General features: G+C 39.3%; 2 protein-coding genes across 6 annotated transcripts in view; one reads left to right on the top strand and one right to left on the bottom strand.

Moving 5' to 3' along the window:
- The first annotated feature begins 668 nt into the window (after positions 1-668).
- Positions 669-10,703, top strand: C2H17orf58 (chromosome 2 C17orf58 homolog). 2 transcript variants are annotated; one of them, XM_026678769.2, is made up of 6 exons: positions 669-934; positions 2,955-3,095; positions 5,188-5,826; positions 7,840-7,923; positions 8,476-8,667; positions 10,389-10,703. In XM_026678769.2, the coding sequence occupies exons 1-6, from the start codon at positions 853-855 to the stop codon at positions 10,577-10,579; spliced, it is 1,329 nt and encodes a 442-aa protein (XP_026534554.1). In that variant the 5' UTR covers positions 669-852; the 3' UTR covers positions 10,580-10,703. The 2 variants fall into 2 exon arrangements, with proteins under 2 accessions (XP_026534554.1, XP_087812232.1); XM_087956106.1 differs by having other exon boundaries at positions 673-934; positions 2,955-3,100; positions 5,184-5,826.
- Positions 10,704-15,087: 4,384 nt separating this feature from the next.
- BPTF (bromodomain PHD finger transcription factor) overlaps positions 15,088-25,588 on the bottom strand; it is an 80,468-nt gene continuing 69,967 nt past the window's right edge. For all 4 annotated transcript variants that reach the window (XM_026678759.2, XM_026678762.2, XM_026678760.2 and 1 more), the window contains 4 exons: positions 24,859-25,051; positions 24,218-24,302; positions 18,867-19,053; positions 15,088-17,131 (listed from right to left, as the gene is read on the bottom strand). In XM_026678759.2, the coding sequence (XP_026534544.2) occupies positions 17,095-17,131; positions 18,867-19,053; positions 24,218-24,302; positions 24,859-25,051 (502 nt within the window). In that variant the 3' untranslated portion in view covers positions 15,088-17,094. The remainder of the gene's footprint in view (positions 17,132-18,866; positions 19,054-24,217; positions 24,303-24,858; positions 25,052-25,588) is intronic.

Genomic DNA, 25,588 nt, shown 5'->3' with positions numbered 1-25,588 from the left:
TAAATGTCTTGTTTAGCAACATAAAGTTTGGACTACTTCTATTTGTTTTGGAAATATTTCCTGTTGTTAGACGGTTAGAGATAATCGTAGTGAAAGTGGTATTTTCATACCCTATAACGTTGGCACACTGGCAAAGAACTGGAGCAAAATCATGGGTCTGTTCCGAGTACCCATTTTTCCCAAGGTAGACTGCCACGAAATAGGAAGTTTTAATCGAAGAAGCACGTACCATTTGTGCAATCAAACTCGGGAAGAAAGGCGGCGCTGAGGCTGAGCGGCTTTGCTGCCTAGCGGTCCGTCAGGCGTTCACCCGGTCGGAACAACCTGCTTGGTTTTTAGGCGGTGCGATTGCGGTGTGTGTGTGTGTGTGTGAGGCTTTTAAACCGGAGCCACCAAAATCGGAGTACCGTCCCTCACCGGCTTGCCGAAAGCTAAGAAATAACGGGGTGGGGTTGAAAGGAGCCAGCGAGGGTGGCCGGGACTTGGAGCCCAATTTGATCTGGTTCCTGAGCTCCCGTCAAGGACCGAGTCCCGTTTTCCCCAAGGATGCCTCTCATTAGCATGGGGGCGGGCGGAGAGGGCCAAAACTGAGAGAGACGGAGAGAGGGAAGGAGAAAAAGAGAAAGGAGGATTGAGAGAGGGAGGGAAAGGAAGAGAAAGGGGGAAGAGGGAGAAAAAGAGAAAAACAAAAGAGGGAGATAGGGAGAAGAGACAGACGGAGGGGGGAGAAAGGGGAAAGAGAGGTGGGCGAGGCAGGGAGAGAGAGAGAGAGAGAACGGGAGAAGGAGGGCAAGAGTGAGGTGGAGAGGAGAAAAAAAAAGAAAGGGGGAGAAAGAGGAGAGATAGAGTGCAATGACACTCGAAGCTGCCTGGCTCCTGTGCTTCGCCTTGGCCTCCTGCTCCTCCTCTTCGCTCTCTTCCTCTGGGGTAGCAGGTAAGTCTTGCCCCAGGCTCAGGTGGGACGGGGAGGTCGATCCGAGGCAGCCCCTCCCCGCCCGCCCCGCCGCCAAATTTGTCCTCAGAGGCGCCGCCGCCTTTTCTCCGGGCTGGGGCAGCGCCTCTCCTCAGAGTCCTGAGAAGGGCTGCCCGGCTCCGCAGCCCTCTGGACGCGCCCAAGGACCAGACCGCGGCCGGCGGGCGGGAAGGCGGGCGAAAGTAGGTTCCTTCCCCCCACCTTGCAGAGCTGCCTCGTCGCTTCAACCCTCTCCCCAAAGCTGTCTCCCGTCCCTGCCCCACGCACCTCCGTATTTTCCTTGGGGAGAAGGTGGGCTTCGCCGTCTATCCAGGGGTTGTTGCCCCCGACCGAGCGTGTTTTCGGGGTGCGCTCGGCTCGCGGAGGGCTGACCCTCGGGAAACCCGGGTGGGTAGGTGGATGGGTTGGAAGAGCTCGGGAGGCGGCAGGTGGGACGAGAAAGAGACGGAGGTTAGGCGTCCTTTCTTCCGTTCACTGAGGCGAGAGCCCCTTCGGATGAGAGGGTGGACCTGGATTGGGAAGGGGGCGGGGGCAAATCAGACGGAACTTGATTTTCCCTGCAATAAATGGGGGGAGAGAAGGAAATTCAAAAAAGATTTTCTTTTTCTTTTGGAGACTGCCTGGACAAGTCCCTAAAGTTTTCTTGGCCAGGTTTTTCAGGAGCAATGGCAGTTTACCATTGCTGCCTTCTTAGGGCTGAGAGAAAATGGCTGGCCCCAAATCACCCAGCTGTTTTCCTGCCTAAGGCAGGACTAGAACTTACTGTCTCCCTGATTTCTAGTCTGGCCTCTTAACTGCTGTCAAAAGCAACCATTTTTCCTCTTGGTGGTTGAGCTGTAGAAGGGGAGGGAGTGAAAGAGGCAGGTGCATCCCTCTGGGAGGGAGAAGGGTGGTTCTTAAATAGGATACATGAATAAAACTGAATAACCAAATTCCATGTTACATTACTGCTATGTAAATTGATGTGACTTTTAAAGAAAAAAAATGGTGATCTTCTTTTTTGAAAGAGGGTGGAGGGAATGTTAATCTCTCCTGCATTCGATGAAAGTTGCAATCTTGGACAATGCCGGACTGATCTCTGTTGAATTTGACTAGGCCTGTTTCTGAATAAACATGCCCTGAACTCAGATGCCAGTCACTTAAATTCATTTTGTGACATTATTCTTAACCGCCCAGATTCCAGACCTCCCTCCATTTAATAATAAACTAACCAGTGATTTAAGCAATCCTAGTTAGTCTAAAATAGTGTCCATCAGGCTATATTTTCTCTCTTGCCCAGAAGTAATTAACCAAAACAAATAAGGCAGTGAGTAGGTAATTAGTTATCCATTAAATATTTAGGGGTATTCTCATTACAGTATTGTACTCCTTTATTCTGGCTTTTTCCCAACCATTTCATGACATGATTCATTTTTTTTTCTTTTTCAGCCATCCAGCAATCTAAGTTAAGTTGAAGGTTTGTGTCTGGTGGCTGAATTGTACCTTAAATCCAGATATCTCCTAATTTCTATGTCCTAAATCTTACAAGAACGTTGCTTGGTTTTTTTCAGTCTAGCTGTGTAGTTCATTAAAGTCAACCAACCCTGTGAGAGAAACTAATGCTGTTCTGATTGTTTCTTATTCATACACCACAACACGCTTTGCTGATATAAAACATAAACAAATACATCTTGTATTATAAATGGGGTGATGGATAGTGCCTACATAAGAACCTTCTCTTATGCAATATTAACATAAATAAATCAGCATTTGATGGAAATGTAATCTTTCATCTCTCGCCCTTCAAATTTTGTGATGAGAGTGATCATCCCAGGCACAACAGAAATGAAGGGCTTGGTTGATCAAAGCAGAATGATGTTGATGGGGTGGAGAGATGAACAGAAAGGAACATGTTGAGGTGGAAAATCTGCCTGCAGCACTGAACTCTCCACAGCCTCACATTAATCTTCCTTCACTTCATGGCAATGTTCTGCTTTCACAGGCGAGATGGGGCAATCTTTGTTCTCACCAGCTGTTGTCATGGGAAAGAGACAAATAAATGATGAAGTCAACAGACAGGAGACTTGGGAAATGGACTTGAACCAACCATCAGAATCAGCCATAGGAACCCTGAGCCAACCATGTAAGGTTTGTTTGTATATATATTTAGAATCAAAAATTCAATTTACTGACAAATGGCATCCCAGGTGGGAAAGAAAAGTTGGAATGACTACAGAGAAGCAACCACCATTTGTTCTTCTGCCTGGGAAAATCTCAGCTTCAATGTACCAATGTTGGTTAAAGAAATTTGTGTGTGGAAAATGAAACTGGTAGTCATAATAATCATTCTTTGCTTTGTCAACCATATTTCATGATTCCCATGCTTGTTGCAAATAAATAAGGTAGTTTGCTACAACAAGGATATTTTTTTAAACCCACCATATATCTGTTGAAGAAGTTTGTAATTTACAGTATCTAATTTGCTTAGGAGAGCTAAGTGGACAAACTTCAAGACATGTAAATTTTATTTACAAATTAAAAAGGGAAAAAGAAACCTATAGATGGTAGTTTTAGAAACTGAGAATCCTGCTGCATATTCCATAAATTCAAGTTCATTAGCAGTGTAGTCTTAAACATTCTTGCTTTAGATGTCACACCCGTAAACATGCCATCTGAATAAACATGATCCAAGGTAGATTCAAGGTCTTTTGGAGAGTATTTGAACAACTGTTTTTGCCTTTAAGTCTAAATAATTATCCATCACCCATGCAAAGCTGGTGACAGGCCTTAAATAACGCAAATGACATTGTCAACAAACCTCCACAAAGCTTCCCATGGATGGGAAAATTAAACATCATGTTTGTCAGATACATTTAAACACTGAGACCAGGATATGATGTGAACCCTGCTCCCCGGATGCTCCCTGGACATCCAGTTTTCTTTTTTTAGAAACAATTTTGTTTATAAATTGTGTTTTTAATTTGTAACACAAACAAGGGAAAAATGTTAGATCTTCATGCTCCTGTGTGACCACTGCAGAGCTGCCTCCTCCCTCTTTGTGGAAATGAAGCCTTAGCTGAAATATGTCAGAACATTCCTTGTGGTTCACCTTCCAAGTTTGGCATATCTGGGTGGACTTGCTATACATCTTCAGTCTTCCTAAATCTGGAAGCAAATCTGTCCTCCATATTTGTTGCACAACTCTCAGTCCTCCCAGACAGGAATGATCAAGATGGCTGATGAGACTTTTTGTTGTCTACTGGAGTATTGCCTTTTGTAGTTATTTGATTCTGAGATTTCACTCTGATGTTAATGGCTAAGACTAAGAATGGCTTTGGAAATGAAGTATTGTCACAAAGTCAAGCCAGTCCCAGCCGTTGCTGAGATATTGCCACAGTGCGTTACCGCCTTAGAATGACTATTTCAAGTATCTCAATGTGCTGTGCAAGGAAGACAAAGGAGAGGCAGGATAGGAAAAGGCCAATTCTGACATATACCAGATCACCCAGATAGTTCAGAAGCACAAAGCCACACAATATTTAATTTGTGTAAATATATTGCCTGTCCCAGTTCAAAGGCTTTGCAATTAGTAAATAAAAGGACAAGTAATTCTCACATTCAAAATCCTGCACCCATTGCTCTCCTGTCCAACCCGCTTCCCACAAACACAGCTTTTATTTCCAAAGTTTGTTTGTTTTTTTACTAAGATTGTCTTTTCAAGGAAGACTTCAGTGAGGAAGGCCCCATAATATTGTTGAGCTTTCAGAACTCACATGATAGACCATTGTTCTCATCAGATCTCATTTCAACTCAGAGAGCACCAAGGACCCCTCATTTATAACAGTCTTCCAATATTTGAGGGGCTGCCACAGAGAGGAGGGGATCAGGCTATTTTCTAAAGCACCCAAAGGCCAGACAAGGAATAATGGATGGAAGCTGATCAAGGAGAGATTTAACCTGGAAATAAGGAGAAACTTTCTGACAGTGAGAACAATCAACCAATGGAACAGAAGTTGCCTCCAGAGGTTGTGGGAGCTTCATCACTGGAGGCTTTCAAGAAGAGATTGGACTCCCATCTGTCAGAAATGGTGTAGGGTCTGCTCGTGTGTGTGGGGGGGATTGGACTAGATGACCTACAAGGTCCCTTACAACTCTGATTATCTGTTATCTGTTATTTCTCATCCTTTAAAGTCTCTCTTTTGTTCATGTGTGTGTGTGTGTGTTTTGGAAGACAGGGACACTGCCTCATGCTGGAAAATCGCTGAAGACATTCAACAAGGATGCTTATGGGTCTGGGGGTGCCACTCCTTCCCAGAACAAGTCTCTTCGAGGTAGCAGCATTAGCTACATTGAGAGGGCTGAGCACCCAAAGGACCAGTTCCTACCTCGAGATGAGTGGAATCCCTTGGAAGTGAAAGCATTAAACACATTCCAGGTACTCTTGGATAAAAGGAAAAATATGAAAAAATCAGTGGAGAATCAGTCAGGCTTAAGGAAGCAGTCCTTTCAGGATGCCAAAGGCCTTCCTTCCCTCAGTCATGAGGAGGCATCTCTCTCTACCGCTTACCTGAGTCAAAGGAACCAAATCAGCAGAAACCGGCTCCGCTTGAAATCTGCCAACAGCATGTCTACTTACTTCCATCCACCTGGATATCCCCACTGCCAAGGCAGACTTCTGGCGGAAGCATCTACGTTGAAAAACACAGGGTCAAATGTTGGTCAACACTCTGGTGACTTGAATCACCTCAACCGGCCTGGGAAGAAAAACCCTTACCACAAATTCCATGGTTTCTTCCGGGATATCACTAAACCCTATTGGCTCACAAACCGACATACTCCGAGCTTAATGAAAGACTTCAGCACGTTTAAGATTGGTAAGCAGCTTGATGGCATGTAATCAATCAAAATAGGTAGTCCTCAATTTACAACAGCTCATTTAGTGACTGTTCAAAGTTATGACGTCACTGGGTAAAGTGACGTATGACCATTTTTTTCAGTTATGACCTTTGCAGCATCCATGGTCATGTGCTCAAAATTTGGATGCTTGGCAACTGATTCATATTTATGTCGGTTGCTGTGTCCCGTGATCATGTGGTCACCTTTTGCGATCTTCTGACAAGCAAAGTCAGAAGGGAAGCCAGATTCACTTAACAACCAGGTTACTAACTTAATTATTTCAGTGATTCCCTTAACAACTGTGGCAAGAAAGGTCATAAAATGGGACAAAACTCACTTAACAAATGTTTCACTTGACAACAGAAATTTTGGTCTCAATTGTGATTGTAAGATGAGGACCACCAGCATTCCAGATCCTTCAACACTGCATATTTATATAATTTTAAATTTTTGCACTTAACAAACTTTTATATTTGCACTTTTATATTTTTCCTATTCTTTAAAAATAATGTGTTTTTCCCCTCCTTTATCACCTGTGACATTAGGTTACCACCTGGAGGGCAGGGGAGATAACAGGATAGTTCTACTCACAAACTCAGATGCTATACAGCCAGGAAGCAGTGCTATAGCAAAACTATTTCATTTGTACCCTTTTAAATCATTAGAACATCAGCACAATGGGAATACCCACCCTCTCTACATACTGTCTGTTAGGAGGGAACCTGCGGGAAACTGACACTTTAGGCATTCCCATAGAAGATAGCGGTAGTGGCAGGAATCACGGAGCTGCTATCCCAGGACAGAAAGCAAGGTTAAGTTGTGAAGATCCTGAAGGTTTTTGGGAGAGGACACTTGAGATCTTCACCTACCATCCAAGAAGTCAGCTTTGCTCACTGTGGTAATTGGACAAGAGGAATGCATGTAGGCATTTATTTGCTCATTAACATTGAGACAGAACCAATCACAGTCATCTCCAAAGCACCTGAGGGTAGGACAAGAAGCCATGGGCGGAAACTAATCAAGGAGAGAAGCAACTTAGAACCAAGGAGAAATTTCCTGACAGATAGAACAATTAATCAGTGGAACAACTTGCCTCCAGAAGTTGTGAATGCTCCAACACTGGAAGTTTTAAAAAAGATGTTGGATAACCATTTGTCTGAAGTGGTGTAGGGTTTCCTGCCTAGGCAGGGGGTTGGGCTACAAGACGTCCAAGGTCCCTTCCAACTCTGTTATTCTATTTTTCTATTCTATTCATTTTAGATCATGTTTTCTGAGCAGAAAATCATTTGCAAATTTTAATCATCTGTCAACCTCCCATCAGAGTTTCCTAAAAATATTGGATTTGGGGGTTCTACTTTTGACTCAGAAACAAGAGGCATGCAATGGTCCTTGACTTGCAAACATAACGGATCTTGGAATTTCCATTGTAAGCCATGATGGTCTTAAGTTAAGGCACCCACATGATCGGACCCCATTTTATGGCTTTTTTTTTTTTTGTAGCAGTCATTAATCAATATATTCTTATGGGCATTTTTCTGCAGGAAACTGGTTAAAAAGGCCAGAAACCAACAGAAAAGGTAAATCATGGTCATGTGACTATGGAACATTGCAACAGGCCATAAAAGTGAGCCAGCTGCCAAGAGCATGAAATGTGGTCTTATGACCATGGGAGGGCATACAGACATGGGAACTCCAAAACCAGATTGTAAATACTTTTTGAGGGGGAGTGTGTCAATTGAAAATTTGGTCACTAAGCGACTAGTCATTAACCAAGGACTACTTTTATAAGTTGCAGCTCTCTGATAAGCTAAGGTATAGCTGATGCATACTAGAAGCTTGAGGCTCTCTGAGCCATATTAGAAGTAACTAAGAGTCGTCAGAGATCAATTTATCCATATGTTTCATTGCTTGATTATTGTAATTATTAAGGTGGATCCTTTTCTCTCCACATACCCCCATACTCACTTCTGTACATTTTGGATTTATTATAGATCATGTTGACAATCTAGAAGTATGCTTGACCGGTTGCAAGAGGGAACCTGAGGAAATAGAGGCTTACTGTAGCAGTGAATTTGGTAAGATGATCTTGTTAACTGGTGGGCATAGTTTATGCAGTCTGTGTATTCATGTTACTTGTAAATATAATTTCTTTTCCAAGTATTTTTGGCAATCGTTTCATAGAGCTATCAAATAAATCATCTCAGTGGGCCAGAGAGAAGAATTTATTCTCTTCCTTTCAAAATCGGGGATAGAGATAACATCCAATTTAACTGTACTGTATACTGTTTTAGACTCTATTAAATTCAGTTGGATTAAATGCTGCAAGTTTACCACTGCTAGGATAGATTTATTGTGAACCAGAATTCAAAATATACATGAGAAAGCTAGGAATAAGCAAAAATAAATTTTACAGTGCTTAAAAGATCTTGCTTGTTGGAGGATGCTCTTACGAAATGCTGAGGACATTTCCTTTTCCACATTCTCACAGTACTTAATGGCATTTTAACAATATTGCATGCACACTGAAAGTGATTTATATACGGCAATGCTTTTAGAGATAGCCTTCCTTCATTGCAAAGTTAAGGGCAGCAACCCACTTAATTTTCTACTCTTTTCTTTATAAAAAGTGGTGAATGGAATTGTTCATGATATTGCCATGATATACAAAGGAATGTATTTGGTGACCATGCTGGTGAACAACAATGGACTCTACAAGACAAATCGGCTGTTCCTCAACCCTGATGGCTACTTCTTTCGAGTTCAAATGCTTGTTGTGGATGCCCTGAATTGTAGCAAACACTGTCCAGACTTTCAACTTGGTAAATAGAGTCTCTCTCTCTCTCTCTCTCTCTCTCTCTCTCTCTCTCTCTCTCTCTCTCTCTCTCTCTCTCTCTCTCTCTTTCTCTCTCATAACAGATAACAGATAATCAGAGTTGGAAGGGACCTTGTAGGTCATCTAGTCCAACCCCCCACCCAAGCGGGAGACCCTACACCATTTCTGACAAATGGCAGTCCAATCTCTACTTGAAAGTCTCAAGTGATGGCGCTCCCACAACTTCCGAGGGGAAGGTGTTCCATTGGTTGATTGTTCTCACTGTCAGAAAGTTTCTCATTATTTCCAGGTTAAATCTCTCCTTGTTCAGATTCCATCCATTATTAGTCTCATCTATCTATATCTATCATCTCTACATCTATCATCTATCCATCCATCCATCTCATCTCTATCTCTTTTCTCTGTCTCAACTATCTATCTATCTATCTATCTATCTATCTATCTATCTATCTATCTATCTATCATCTATCTATCTATCATCTATCATCACCTCTCGTCTCTTTCAATCTCTACCTCTTTCCTACCTCTATCTAGCTCTATCTTTATCTCTGTCATCTATCATCTCTATCTATCTATTACCTACCATCCATTTCATCTATCAACTCTCTGTCTCTCGCTCTCTATCTTGTATGCCACCCAACTGCCAATGTCTCTTTAGAAGCTCTGTAAAGGTCAAATGTAAGGGGCCAAGCATATCACCAAGGGCAACGTATAGTATTCCACATAGTAATTACCAAACTGGGAAGGCCTTTTCTGTAATTCTCACCGCCTCAAATCTCATTGAATTGGGAACTTAAGCACTTGTTCTCTAGATCAGTGTTTCTTAACCTTCACAACTTGAAGATATATGGATTCCAATTCCCAAAACTCCCCAGCCAAACAACCTTCCAAAGTCTGACACATCCTAGCTCAGGGCCATCAGGAAGGGTGGAACAGCAGGAAGAAAAAAGGAAGGAAGGAGGAAGGAAAGGAAGGAAAGATCTACTCATTAGTGTGTGCAGTGTCTAAATGCAGCTGGCCCCTAAAAATCCTTTTTTTCTTGCAGGCTTGCAATTTAAGAAACAATGCAAAATGAAAAGAGGATGGAGGTTGAAGGAGAAAAAATCCTTGTTATTCATGAATCTGGGTCAAAGAACAAATAGACTGCTCTTCTCTTTTTGTTCTACTTTTACTGCAAGCCTTAACGTCTTTAATTGGTAGCAAGTAAGGGGAAGGAACTCTCAGAGATACATCCAAACCAAACTAGACTCAGTGGCAGGGAGTTACAACAAATCTTTCCAGAAACTGTCCAAAAAAGGGTTACAATGAAGATAGCCAACTCTCCTTCATTCCATGGAATCTGCTGCATTCAGCGTATACTAACACGCTGTGTAATTAATGGGAAATGACAGGCCTAGTATGGAGATGAAGAAGTCCCTTATGGAAATGTCCCATTGTCCTCAGTGATTATGCAGATTATGCAGCCCAGTTTTATAATATGGCCCTGAGAAGTTCAGAATGAAGAGTTGTGCTGTTTACCTTAGTTCCTACCCTTAGGATTGAAGAGGGGAGAGAGAAGGATTGAAGGATATTATTGCAGAGAGAAGGATTGAAGGATATTATTTTCTATGGGCAAGAACCTTAAATCGGAAATGGGTGACCTTATTCCCCTTGCGGATAAACATGTTCCAGAGGCACTTCTGAGATTTAGCTTTTCTTATTTTGCAGGCGGCAGGTACATTGTGATGGGCCACCTCTATCACCGGAGAAGGCAACTGCCTGCGGTTCTGCAGGAGCGTGTAAGGGGCCGCCTGAGGCCGGGAGATGGGCTGCTTTGCAGAGGCAACAGCTACATGAAGAGGTTCAACAGAAGGCGGGATCAAAAGGTTCAAGGGGCAGCTCGGTCCAAGTGTGGATGAGAAGGCAACTCAGCCATCACTTTCTCTGTATCTGAAAGCAATTTTAGAGTAACAGGTAGATAAAAAAGTGTTCTCTGGTTTTGCTACAGGCCGATAAGACTTTTGGTCTGAAAAATCGCTTGCTTTTGCTATTAAACAAGGAACCGGAGCCTGCTGCAGCCTCTTAATCTTTTCACCCAGTTATCAAGGCATGATATTTACTCCCTGTAATTAATTTCTATTAACTGATCTGCTTGGTCAGATCGAAGTCAACCAGTCACCCATCAAATGCTTTTCCAGGTACCTTTAGGGATTATCTTCTATATACATCATGGTTTTTAGCTCCTAGCTAATAATTCTATTCCACAACATCAGTACAGGTGGTCCTTGCCTTATGACTGTAATTGACATTAGGAATTACAGTCATATGTCATGACAGTCATGAGTCATCAGCTGACTCATTTTTACCTTTTTTTGGAATGATTATTAAGCAAATGCCATAGTCATTAAATGAACCCATTGTCTACTTGGGGCTTTTTTTTTTTTTTTGCTGGAAACCAGAAGTAAATGCCAATTTCTGGCAAAACTGTTGTAAATCACAGTCACATGACCACAGGGCACTGCACATAGCTGTATAAATGTGGGCCGGTTGCTGAGCACACAAAACACAGGCATGTGATTGGGGAGACTGATGTTGGAACTTTGAAACCAGGTTGCAAGTCCCTGTTCATAGGAGCATCATCACTTCAAACGGCCACTAAGTGAAGCGTTTTCTGTGGTTCTGCATTCATTTCTAAAGTTTAAATTGTGACTTTCACAACTGTAAAAAAAAAAAAAGGAAAATGTGATACAAACTAAATATATAAAGTGTTAGCAAATGGTTGGCTAGTTTTATTAATGGGTTCATAAATGCTATCGCTAACATAGAAGTAAAGCATTCAAACGTTTTGAGAGATATTTATATAAATGATGTGAATTCAAATGTAAATGCTATCTGACAAGAATGTCAGCGATGTAATAAAAATTGTTAATACTCCTACAACTAGTTACAATATTGTTATCAGAATTGTAAAAACTAGGAGGAGGAAAACTGAAATGGTTGGAAAAATGCAGACACCAATGACAATGAGCAAATGAATTGTGGGCTGGAATAATTTAGCATGAAAGTACTTGCTTTAATAATCTAAAAGACACAGTCATTAGCATTCTCTATCATTATAACATTTTTTACCCAGCCAGCTGTGCCTGGAATCATTTAGGAGCTTTTAACACAGTACAAGCAAAACCTTAATAAATGCCTCTTCACTTCAGATATTAGGATTTCAAACAGGTTCATGTATTTCTAACAGAAGCAGGAAATATTAAGTCCATATGGTGTTATGTCAGTGCCAAAACTTTTCCAATGAAAAGTTTTCAGTGTCTTCAACGAAAGCTCTTTATTATCACGAAATAAATTTCCTGGAAGCAGCCTGCAAGTAGGAGGAAGAGGGGAAGTAGCTTGTGTCCAATTTATTTTCGCATTCATTTCCTTATTTTGCTTTCTGTATTTAACAGATACATCTACCCGTACGTTTGTGTCTGTGTGATGCTAGAGTCTTCCATTACAAGCTTTTTTTGTAGGAGGAAATCTACAGCACCAGTTTTAAAAAGAGTAGTTGTAATGTAAAAAATATTAAATTTAAACACTATTAAATTATGCTAACAACCAATGTATGAAGTTTTAAAAATTATTGGATGTCAATCACATGAAAGCTTTGATTCACAGGTTTCACTTGCATGTCACTTTGTTCTTGTCTAGAATTAAAATTGCCTCTCTTTAATGTGAGGAAGCACAGTGTGTTCATTACATGATTGTAAGGTTTTCCCATGGATCCATAAATATGTTCCATAGATAAGAAAGGCTCAGAGTCTAATTTTATATTTCCCAAAACCTATGCTGTGCCATCCATGTGATGCTGAATTTCTAGCAAAAAGGAAGTCAATCCATAGATATTGGGGATCTCAGCCCAAGGGCTCTGAGACAATTAGTAACGTTTATGTACTTTAGGGCTTAAGAATGTTTTAAAAGCACTTCGCAATAATGATCTAATTCAAATGGAGCAATCAGTTTCCTATTGCACACCTAAATCACCTATACAAATACAGGCTACTACTTGTGGAAGCTTTTAATCTCTCACAACTGAAAGGGAAATTTGTTTTAAGCTGCAACCCAAGCCTATATCAACTCTAGTTTACAAAGTGAGAGCTCTGTGCCATTTATCAATATTATTCTCCTACTGTAGGTTATGTATATGCTTTAGGCTGACAGTGACTTCCTTGCCTCAGTTTCCCCAGTCTCTCCACACAGTCTCTCAATGAATTTTACAAAATTATGTCTGGAAAAAAATCTGTTTAGTACTGGGCTGTAATAGATAGATAATTTCTCACTGTTCCAGAATCATAGATTGAGACTTAGTCTATTAATAAAAGACTGGCAAAAGCAACCTTTCTACCTGAGGAGAAGAAAAGTTAAGGCTTAGCAAGGAATTGTTTTAGGTCTAGGGAAATGCTGTTCTTTTTCTCAAGTTACAAACGATTCCTTAATATAATACGGTAGTTTTTCAAATTTTTAAAGCATCAGAAATTTAAAAAAAACCTGCCTCAAGTCTTTTACAATGTGGTATAAATGAGCCACATTTCTTTGTTTTTTCTACCTTTTGAGTCCTGTTAAATGTTTTTAAAAGGAAATGATGGTTTTGTGCATAACAACAGCTATTGTTTTCTTTGGCGATGGTAATTCCATGTTTCATTGCATTGAATTCTACAACATTTATGTATTCACATTTGTATATTAACGTGGGTGAGATTGGAGTATTTAAAAATTAGGAAATAGTTTTCAGTTCAGCTTTAAAAACCTATGGTAGCTAAAAGTAATTCACTTTGGGTGCAGCTTTGCATGGTATTTTTTCACCAGCAGTCCCTTAGGGATCCCCAACCCCTGGTCCATGACCCCTTACTGGGCCATGTCTGGAACGGGCGGCATGAGTAGCTAGCTAGCGTACGTGTGTGGGCAGCTCAACTTGCATGAATGGTGGGTTGGTGTGCATGCACGCAGCTTGACTTGCGCAAGCGGCAGACCGGTTCCCCTTTCTCTCGGCCGGACCACCAAGCCCTAAAGATTGAGGACTGCTGTCTTAAAACTCATTAAAAACTTTATAAAAAAACAGCAATGAATCTGCTTCAAGGCAATTGCTGATTTATAATCTCCCTATACTAAGCTATAATAATCTCCCTATACTAAGCTACCGCCTAAAAATGCTCCTGATCTCTAGCCTAGAGCCATTTCATGAGGATAACTGACTCAGTGGTATCAAAAGCCACATTCCAGCAAATTTAAGAGTTGCAAAACAGTGGAGACCAATTCTGTTCAACGTTCAGACCTGAATCCAGAAAATAGATGCCCTAGTTCAGGGTTTCCCAACCCCCCGTCTGTGGCATGCCAACAACAGGTCTGCACAAACAAGCCAAGTCCCATTTGTGGGATGTAGGCAGCATGCAAAACCACACCCCTTCCGGTCCACGGAAAAACCATTCTCCATGGAACCGGTCCCTGGTGCCTAAAAGGTTGGGGACCACTGATCTAGGTCACTAGTCTTCTCCAAGGTGGTTTGCTTCACCCACCTCTGCCAATACTACAGCAATTTGTAAAAATCTTCCAGTCCAAAGTTTGCTTCTTGCCTTAGCTTCTTCTGCTAGTGTAGCCAGCTAAATATGTAAACCAGGAATTATTGTTTATTATCCAGGTTGGTTATTTGCAAAAGCAGGTATAAAAGCAATGATACTTTAAAGGATGTGATAAGCCAGGATTGCTATTTTAGTCATTGTGTGAAAGAATCCATCTGAGATTTAAATAGAAGGAAAATGAGAGCAAATAGATTGCATATACTACCATGTGGTTTGTTCACAAAAGAAAAGGATTCTAGAAACTCAAGCAAATATTATTTTCTGTTAAAATAAGTAGCAATCATTAATAAAACATTGGAAAACATTTATTTCAACAGCTAGTATGTGCATTTGTGTGTTTGAGAGAAAATTATAGTGAATAAAACTATCATGTATCTAAAAGCATGTCACACATTAAGTAATTCACCTGGATAAAATGCTTTCCAATTTAATGGTTTTAATTTAATCAAAAATTAAAATAAAGGGTTAATCATATGTCCAGTTCAGGCACCCAGAGCAGCAATTAAGAGAGCTTTCTTACCTTATCCAGTTTAAACTGAGCATTTTGCCAATAGTGGTACAAATATTTTGCAGCTGTTCAAGACAGTACAATTCCAGCTTACGTCTCATTACAAAAACAAAGCAGTAAATGAGTGTTTGGAAGTTTGTAGCTGTAACACCAAATATTTCCATTTGATTGAGGAACTGTGAATAAAAATTGAGCTCATTTGGTCTATGACACTTGATACCCAGTGAGTGATTTTAGTGAGGCATGAAGTGATCAGAAAAAAAAAGTATTCTGCACATTGTTTCATTTAAAAACTGAGTAAAGTATAATTTCTTTATTCCTTTTACAGAAGTGGTATTTAAAATGTACACACATTACACTGGCTCATAAATAAAGTTTTTCAAAAAACTAAAAATTACCATAGTTGGTACAGCTAAGAATTGTCTTCATATATTACAAAGCAGTAGGAAAAATGATGAGGCTTGGTAAAAAGTGTATGAAAGTAGCATTTTCCTCATTCATAATTAATATGAAAAACTTCAAAGAATTTCTGCACAGTATGGCAATGCCAAGCGCTACATATTTTATTCTAAACAAATGATGTTTCATTAGGAACTCCACCAAATCTGAGGTCCAACATTATTTTATTTGCCTAAGATGAAATGTCCTATTATGTACAAAAAGAGTTACTTTTCAGTTTGTCACAATCTATTAAAAACAATGATCTATTGCCTATAAGTAGGAAAGTTCTCATCATGGTTTTTCAAGGTCAGCCATAAGTATGAGTAATAAAGAAATATGATGAAGAGACAGTATTTGTAGGATTAAATTTGGAAAAGTCCTTCTTTTATAAACATAATGCATACAATATGTAGCATCTCTTTGAAAAAAGTCCTAAGACAATATACCCTAGCACACAAATACTCTTCTTCCTACTGTCTAAGAAACATAAATGGATGGTGTCACACTGAACATTAACTTCCTTTCAAATTCATATGGATTAAATGATAGCATCTATGTACAAAAGCAGAAGCTTTCTTAGAGAAAATTAACCTTATATTATCTGTACACCTGAGCCTGTACTTATAAGAAAAGTGTGAACGGTAGCAATGTCTAATAAAATTAACAGAAAATATTTTTGCATAGCAGGGTGAGGTTAAACCCAAGGGAAGTTTATCCATAATCAGATAAATTCCAGATCATTGAAGGGCAAAAATTCTGAATTAGTGCAAAATCTAGTTAAAATAGGTGTAATAGTCAGAAACCAACTGCTGCTGAAGAAGAATTTTATTATAGTCGATTAAAAACAAATAGAATCACACGTTTAGGGCCACTTTGTCCCTGCTTTCCCTTTCCCGCATTTCCCTTCTGTACTCTGAGGATCTTACACATAAGAACAAACCTCACAAACATGTTAGTGAACATTCAAACGACACCTACATATGTGGAGAGAACAATGATCTCCATTTATTTGTTTCATATACATCCATGTTTTGATTTTTTTTTAATACAAAAAGAAAAAAAGTTAGAATCTGACAAATGTTTACAAACAAGATACCTTCAAATAGATTTTACTCAGATCAGTCCGTTGCAGAGTAAATGATATTCTACTTTTTATATTCAAGGCAACAAAGTCTGTAGTCCATGACCACTTCGCCCAACTTTAATGCAAGCTTAATTGGTTTCCTCTACCGTGAACGATAAACTCAATGTTGATTCCCAGTTGGTTTGTGCACATGTGTACATAGCAGCTCCTTTCATAGAAAGAAAAGACATCTAGAGGTCATCTTGTACTTTTACCTACAGGAATCATGGTAAGATACAGAATGGGTAACATACAACCAGGGCTGGATTTATAAGGCGGGGGGCAGGGGGGAGATAATCAGCTGACAAATGAGGGCAGCAATAAAAAAGCGTCCTTTTGCAACAATAAATAAATACAGTCTAAAGTTCTCTGTGTGGAATTTATAAACCAGCTTCTTCACTGAAGAACAGATGTGGCATTTCCATGGAGTTAGAACTTGACCCCATTTTATGGTTATCTTGTTTTCTCTTGCTTGTTTTCTTTCCTGTCCTTCAGCAAAATGTTTTCCTGTTTCTGCCACAACAGCACAATTCGATCTTGACAAGAAAACGATTCTGCCGATTTTCATTCTTTCGTCCTTTGGACAAAATTAGCCAAGAATATAAATCTGATGTGACTGATAAAAACACAGTTTACATCAAGACTTGTCAGGACACCCTGACTAAAAACCTCTGGCTCCCCAATTAAAAAAATTTAGGCAACCAGATTCTTGTGGTTTGTGGTACAATAACACGTAGAACTTTAAGAAGCTGTCGACTGTAGTTTGTTGTTATGAGACCTGCAGGATGCAGAAAAGGGAACAAGTAATCAAAACCTTCATCAAAGCAGGCACCCAAATCCAACTACTTGGTGGGGAATGCACACAATTTGCTGCTCTCTTTTCCAACTTTTATAAACCAACAACAGTTACAAAGCAAGACTTTTTCCACCTTCACAGAGGCAGATCTGAACTTACACCATATGCAGCTCTAACATCTGAAAACATCCCGTAACACTCTGAGGCATGCACAGATAAAGAGCAGCCATGCAAATAACTTTGTTTTGGGAAGAGGATAACGTTTATTGTTAGTGGAAGAGCACTAATGGTAATTGATCATTCTCTTTCAGAAATGTTTGCTTTGAGGACACAACTGGTAACACCTTGGGCTTTATTATTATTATCGGACTTTGTTTTGATACAGTATTAAATGACTGACCATCTTCTACCACGGTTGTTAGCAAGTGACTGCTTCTGCATCAATACATTTTTAAAAAAGAAAAGGTAAGCTATGACAGGTTATAGTCATTCCATTCTGAGTCTCGCTAGAAGTTCAACTAAAGCTATCAGTTATCTGCAAACAAAGAATGCAGGAGACATAATGTGGTGGAAGTTGCAGCCAAGCAATCTAATGTTGACAAGAAAGCAAATATGAGAAAGGAAAAAGTGATAAACTACTGTCAGCTCAGCTGCAACCTGAAATCATTTATTTGACAGAGGAAACTTAAGAAGCATGGTCAGATATTACAGTAACACATGTGTGTGTGTGTGTGTGTGTGTGTGTGTGCGCGCGCGCTGCTTTGCTAGCAGATATTCCCAATCTTTTAGTAAAACAACTCTGCCTCCAATCCCTTATAACTACTGTGTGGTAGTAAATGTCATTGAAATTGACCTTCCTTCGCTAGGAATGTGTCTCAAACAGACCTGGACATTTTATGGCCTGTAGGCCACATCTCACCCTTTGGCTGTCCATGTCTGGCCCGTGTGAAATTAATTGGAAATTAGAAATCAAATGTAAATAAGTGTATGCTAGGCACGCAATACAAACCGTATTGCTTTTGTTTTGAAGGATACTGGTTTCTGCACACCCCGCCCCCCCATTTCTGTATGTATGTGTGGGCCTACCCACCTTTACAGCCTTGTTGATTCAGCCCTCCAAAACAGTCCCAGTTTCTCATGTGACCCCTTGGGAGAATTAATTGCCCACCCTGGTCTACAATTTGATCACTCAGAAGAACCAAAGGACAGGATTAAGTTCAAAGCAAATATTTGAACACCACTTATAATATTTAAACAGATATTTAGGCATATCACCAATATGAATGGATTAAAAAAAATAACTATATCAATCTTTAAATGTACTTCTGCCTCGCTTCTAATTTAGACTGCATTTTTTTTACTGGGGCATGAGTATTATTGAATCAACAAGCTTAGGGCTGCATTTCTCAGATCTGCTAGAAATATTTGGAGACTAAGGCATTAAACAGATTTAGATGCTGACTATTTCAAAATTCAGCTTCATTCTATATGCTTTATTTTCCTTTTACTATACTTTACCCAGTTTGTTATTTAAACAAAAAGACCTTAATTATTTCACAAAATTGTATTTTTTTGGATTAATTAGTAGTTATTTGCCTCACTCTAGTATATGGAGAGAATTAGACATGGTGCAAAAAAATAGAAATGTATACGTTCTAGTGGTAAAGTGTATTTCATACCAACAAAAAAAATCACATTACATGAAAAAGCTACATACCTGCTTGCTTTGAATCCTTTTAATTTCTGTACAAAGAATGACTCAAGAACCTCTGCACACTGATAAAAAGGAGAGTCACTTGGATTGTAGTAACGACAATTATCAAATATTTTGGTCATGTCTGCTACAAATTCCGTCACCTTTTTGTAATAACGCTTCAGTATTCTTTCCTCCATGGTGGAAAGATCTTCAAAACAAACAAAGATTATTCAAAAACAAAGCTCAGAAACTTGCAGCATAACAGTCCAAACCCGCAGAAGTCAGAAAAAACCCTGACGTTTGACTAGAATGCCAGTCATGTATACAGAATATGTATTTAGGGCATTATGTGAAAACATTGAGCAGGCAGCAAGAAATGCTCCTTATCAAAGATTACCAGATCAAAGACAAGACAGGTTACAAAGATGTACTTTTGAAAATGCCGTTTGAAGAGCACACACTGAAACTTATACAGATGCATCTCCACTGGAGACCGGTTGGCTTTTATACTCGAAACTCTCTGGTTCGGGGTTTCCTTGTTGTTTAATTACCCCCAAGTAATTAGTGCATATAAACATGCTTAATTTCTCTTGAGCACTCATTATTTCAATTCAGAGCCTTGTCTGAACCTTTCAATTAGTTGCAGCACAAAGAACACACTGTGATCAAAGACCCCAGTTGGTAACTACCAGTCACAGAAATAGGCGAGCTTGTTGTTGTTTCTTGACTTTGAAACATTTTGTGCACTTCTCATTAAAGAGTGGGGAAAATAGAACGGTATCTAAAAATGTAAGGCATCAGTAGCACTAACACACCCTTATACTCACAAATCTATTTGAACTCCAGATGTTATAGCACTGCTAAAAATAAGGACAAGCAGACTTGATAATCTAGTTAGAAAACCCTCATAATGGTTTACCTAGGAATACAGGGTACTGATTAAAACACTGTAACCCAAGAAAGAAAAGGCTGGAAGCAGGCTGCAAATTTTGTTTGTATTTATTTATTTGTAGGGAAAAGGGAAATGGACAATGAAAGATCTCCCTGGAGTATCACTGTGAGATTCCCTCGTTGTAAAGATTTATTGTGCACTTGAGCATTTAAATTCTGTCTTCATGCACCAGATTTTTCTCACTGGCTGACCACAACTGACGTTTAATTATTTCAGCTTTCACTCTGGATGTAACTAAATAACGCAGTTTGCTAATTTCCATTTGACTGTTGATACCCAGAATTGAAGCTGTTTATGGGAAATAATGGAAAAATACAAAAATTTATTTTGGCTACAGTTGGGGAGCAATATTCTTCTCACCACAATTTAAAATAGAGGCAGAAACAGGAATTTTCATCTTTGGCTTAACTGAGAATATGGAAGATGCATTTCTAGACAATGGAAAAAAGAATTCTAGATCCTCAACAGCAGTCTAGAATCCAAAAAATTGTCAGCCCATCAATTTACAAACTAATTACTTTGTTCTTTTAGCTTCTCACCCATTCTAAAAGAAGAATCCTATTCCACAGAATAAGAGAATTGCTTCTACTACTTCTGTCAGTGAAGAACTATGAACTACCTTATTAAAAGAAATCTCATGATATATAATTTCAAGCAGTAACTTCAGCAACTTCAAAAAAAAAAGTATTATTGTCAGATCTGTAAAAACAGATTAATCTAATGGTAAGTTACACAAAAATGGGAGGATTGAGAATGAGCTAAATACAAGGTTTATAGCCTTTAAGCCAGGAAGAAGAAAAAGAAAAACTGAGAGAGAAAAGGAGAGGAAAGAGGTTAGAGTAATAGGAAAAAAAATATTACAGAAAGAGATAAGCAACGGGAATATCAGAATAAGCAGGATAGCAAAATAAAGGAATCATACAAGCATAGAGATCCTTAAAAAAACCACCAAAGTCTTAATTGCAGTTTTCAGAGCAGATTTAAGAATACAGATTGAATAGGATGTATAAATGTATATATATTGTCACAGTATTGTTCAATTAGTTATGGTATTATGTATAAACGGAAAAACACAATAAAGTGTTGGGGGGAAAAAAAGAATACAGCCTAAATGAGATTTCAAAAACTGAGAAAAGAAGCAAGAGTTGCTTAAGAGAGACTTCATATTAGCACAAAGATTACAATTTGAAAAGGACAGACTGAAGACATCTATGAAATGTGAACCAGAAATAAGAATATGAAATTTGAAGAAACATGATCAGAATGAATACAACAAAGCATGAACCTGCGTCAGGAAGAAATGAAAAGATGGCAAATGACCTATTGACAAACAAACAAAATGAAAAACAAAAAACACAATAGATGATCTGTACAAAATACTAAATATTTTGATTACAAGAAATGCTACAGAAAGACTGAATCCTACATTGCATTTAATGTGATGTAATATGCAAACCAAGACCAAAGCAAAACTGTGCCTCTTCATAAAGACCATGATTATGTAAAGAAATAAACAAATGATTGATATTGTTAAAATTGAAGGAGAAATCGGACTACATATATAGACTAAAGCTCCTCAGAATAAATATGTGTATTTCCACTGATCAATTGTTGGAGCAGATCTAGTTGTGATGTTATGAAAACAGAAAGAAAATATAAAAAATAGAAAATTTCAATCAGCGCAATTAAAAGTTTGATCCTTAGGAAAGCCACAAATGATTCAAGAATTTTGTCAACAAGGAAAAAGGGAGAACAATAAACTCCAATAGTGAATAAAATTAAGAATAAAAACACCACACTAATGGAGCAAATAATACAAACTGAAATATGTCCAGAAAGATATAGGAGCAGAAAATAGAAAAATGGTAATAGTGATGGACATAACTATTCAGCAAAAAATAAATGAGAAATATATATATATATTGAGCTCTCATATGATCTCATACAAGGATACCAAAACCTAATCCAAAATTTGAAATCTTATAAGAATTTGCCGTTTGGAGATTAAATTTTTTTTTTTTTGAAGAAATCTTACTAGGTACTTTGGCACAAGGCACAAGATACTGTAAAAAAAGAAAAAAAAGAGCTGCATTGGCACAGTGGTTAGAATGCAGCACTGCAGGCTACCTCTGCTGCCTGCCAGCTGCCTGCAATTTGGCAGTTCAAATCCCACCAGGCTCAAGGTTGACTCAGCCTTCCATCCTTCCGAGGTCGGTAAAATTGAGGACGCAGTTTATTGGGGGAAATAGGCTGACTCTGTAAACCGTTCAGAGGGTCATAAAGCACTGTGAAGCAGTATATAAGTCCAAGTGCTATTTCTATGCAGAAGAATATTACGAGCAGTGCCCCTAAACCATTTAAGAGAGAGAAGTAGGGTTAACATCTGGTTTTATTGTATGAAATGTGATTCTGAATTTGGAAGGAAACTTGGGAAACACAAATGAAAATTGATTAATAATCATGTCTTGGGAAGATGGTTCTCTGACTGAAAACTGTGACTCAACAGGTTTGTTTTCAGTGAATATTTAAAAGATCATTTTACTTCACTTAAACTGCCAGTTTCTGCAGCAGTTACTGGAAATCTTGTTCCTGGCTGCCCCTTTTCTTTCAGTTTTTAATGAGGCACCAAAAAGATGGAATGCTTTCTCTGGTGAGGTGATGGTTCTTACATTTCAGGCCAAGAGAGAATTTTTTTTTTGCTGCCAAGGATGGATTGACAGCTTAATCTGCTCTGATACACTTATATGTGTGGTGCACCCCCAGTAAGCTCTGTATAACTGAGATTATTAAGGTAATTATCTCCCCACTTTCCTGCCTTGCATGCTACAGCTGTTGACCCTTTCCTGCAAGGCCTTCCCACCAAAATTGGAAGAGGAACTTTAAAAAAACCTACTATGGGTCTATGGATATTCTCAATTGTCCAGGTCAGTTGTGGTATTCAGCCGGTTCGCACCGGTTAAGGTGAACTGGTAGCAAGGATTTGGCATGGATCACCAAACCGGTAGTAAGTTCTGGCTGGCCACGCCCCTGACCCGCCCGCCACTGGCTCGCTTGCCCTGCCTGGCTGATGCTCACTCACCCCGCCTGCCTGACGCTCGCCCCTTAAGGTGCTTCTTCCCCCCCTCCCAACAATCAGCCGTTCATATGATCAGCTGTGTCGGGATTCCCCTAGCTTGTCTTACTGCTTTGCCCAGGAGGATTCTCTGAGGCCCAGGAAGGCAAAAAAAATGGGGGGTTGTTTGCTCAGGCTCCTTTTTTTTTCCCTTCCTGAGCTCCAGGGGAGCTTCCTGGGTGCAAAAACGCCCCCTTGGAAGCTTGCCTGAGGTCCCAAAAATGGGTGGGGGGAATGGCTGAAAAAAAAAAAAAAAGTCACGCCCACCCAGTTACATGTCCATGCCCGCCAAGCCACACCCACAGAACCGGCAGTAAAAAGTTTTGAATCTTACCACTGGTCCAGGTCATGGATGTCCCATAGGTGCTTTTTCAAAAGGCAACTGGACTGTGTTTTTTCCTTTGAAGATGTTTCACTTCTCATCCAAGAAGCTTCTTGAATGAGAGGCGAAATGTCTTCAAGAGAAAAAAACACAGTCCAGTTGCCTTTTGAAAAACCACTTTTGGGACTGCCAAAAGCTGCAGCTGTAACTGAAAATTAGGCAGGAGGGAGCAGTCCAATATTCAGAGGCATTTGTGATGGTCTTTGTGCAGCTTGCAGCCTGCTCACTACCCCTTAACCAAAGGCTACAGATACTCTTATTTTAACTATGCATGCAATACAGAATTTACAGAATATTTTTTTTAAATCAAAAAGACACACAGTATACTGTTAAATGAATCTCACTGAAATTAACCAACAGCAAATGTATTTAAAAAAAACCTAAACTTTGGTGAAGCATCACTTAAATAGCAACAGAACTGAATGTACCTCCCACTGCACGATCCTTATCCTTGTGAACATTTTCTGGGCGTTCTCATTTAGCAATATCACAAGAATCAATTACTGCAACTTATGGAGAACAGCTATCAAATGTTCCCATCTTGGGTGTCACTTAAAAATCAAAAAGTATTTTTGCAGTCTTCTTTATTAAACTCTGTGGTTCTTTAGTGCTTATTTTGTAAGTATTATGATTGTATATATTGTGCACATTTTTATTTGTTTTTAATCTGCATTATAATGTGATGTGGCAGCTTGTAACCAGGAAGGACCACAGGAATAAAAAATGTGCAAATAATATCCTGCCCTAATCATAAGGAAATTATTATAGCTTCAATCCAATGCATGTTTATTTCTAAATTCTAATGGACTTCTAAGCATTCAGATGACTCTTGTTTTGGATTTAATCCACTGTAAGTTAAGCATACCATGGAAGAAATAAAGCATATGAAAATCAGATCCATACAGGATGCCCTGGAATTCACTCACCCATAGGTTCTTTGATAACACCATAATAATCTGGAGCGTCATTGGGATCTACAGGTTCTAAGAATGGCCAAGCCATCTTGTGAGCCTATTAGGAAAAAGATATATCATTCATTAATATGAGAACGCAGGGTTTCACATCAACTCTACTTGCTGCCGTACACTGGGAAAAGCAGGGAGGGAATCGCTTGTAGAACTCTGTCCTACTGCTCCCTGCACACTGAACAGAGTGGGCTGCTGATTTCAGGTGAGGTTCATTTCACAAAGGTCTGCTCAGCAGTTTTCATCTCACTGGCTGAACTAAGTTAGCTTCCTCTTCCCAAAGGTGTATCGTAATGCAGTGAATCCCTTGATTTACTAGACTGCAATTCAGTAGACCTCAGATGCAACGGACAAAATTCCATTTGCATTTAATGGACTTTGAATCTAATGGACACCCATTCCTGTGATCTTGTGAAACTGAGGCTTAGAGAAGGGCAAGCAACTAAGGCCCCTTTATGACCTGTGGACTTCAACTTATAGATGTAATGGACTTCAACTCCCAGAATTCTAGATCATAAAGGGGCCATAGTTGCCCGTCTCTGGCTTAGAGTCTGTTGGTGCATCAGTTAAACAATATTCTCTAACGTAAGTTTCAGCCTTACCTGTAATGAACGTAGCACTCTCTTTAGCCCTTCATAATCTTTGTCAGTCAAAGGACTGAGAACTGTCATGGCATCTTCAGTTGACTGACATTGTGGACAGACATACTCATCAATGAGATCTGCCTCACTTTGTAAAATACCAACGCAGCGCCCATGATACCAATTCTGACATCGGTCACAGCCAATGTAAAATCTGCAAGACCCCAAAGAAAATGGTTAACACCTTTAATTCCACATTATGACTTTTCCTTGATTAACGAATCTAAAAAAATGAGGATTCTTGCCTCACGTTCACACTTAAAATTTCTGAAACCCAATTGAAAGCACAGCTTTATCAACCATGCTTATTATCTCAAACAACTGAAACTTCTTAGTGCTGAAAGGAACAAAGATCATAAACTGTGATTTACAAACAAGATTATCAGAGATTCCCCTATCCTTTGGATCAACATTTTGTAAAAGATACGATTACTACATTGGTAGACTATCTGTAGAAAATTGACAACTGAGTCCTATGAATGGGGCACTAATAGCACTTATATACTGATTTTGAAATTATAATCATAACTTTAGCCTAAACTAAAATTAATGTGAGTTTGAATAATTTACAAACTCCTAGCAGGTAAGGAAGGCATTTTATGGAAACTTGCTCAATAAATCAATAAAAAAAATAGTCTGCTTTGACGAATACCAAGTTTTACTCACTAGAAACCTCCCTTTCCCTGAGTGT

Source organism: Notechis scutatus, chromosome 2 (assembly GCF_049901735.1).
Source record: "Notechis scutatus isolate UNSWTSFEM ecotype Mainland chromosome 2, rNotScu1.2, whole genome shotgun sequence".
Taxonomy (NCBI): domain Eukaryota; kingdom Metazoa; phylum Chordata; class Lepidosauria; order Squamata; family Elapidae; genus Notechis; species Notechis scutatus.
This window is presented reverse-complemented; position numbering and strand designations above follow the sequence as displayed.

Coding starts and splice junctions, on each gene's coding strand:
- C2H17orf58 (XM_087956106.1), top strand. CDS start 853: ATGACACTCGAAGCTGCCTGGCTCCTGTGCTTCGCCTTGGCCTCCTGC. Junction 3,101..5,183: donor CCCTGAGCCAACCATGTAAG/GTTTGTTTGTAT, acceptor GTGTTTTGGAAG/ACAGGGACACTGCCTCATGC. Junction 7,924..8,475: donor TTACTGTAGCAGTGAATTTG/GTAAGATGATCT, acceptor CTTTATAAAAAG/TGGTGAATGGAATTGTTCAT.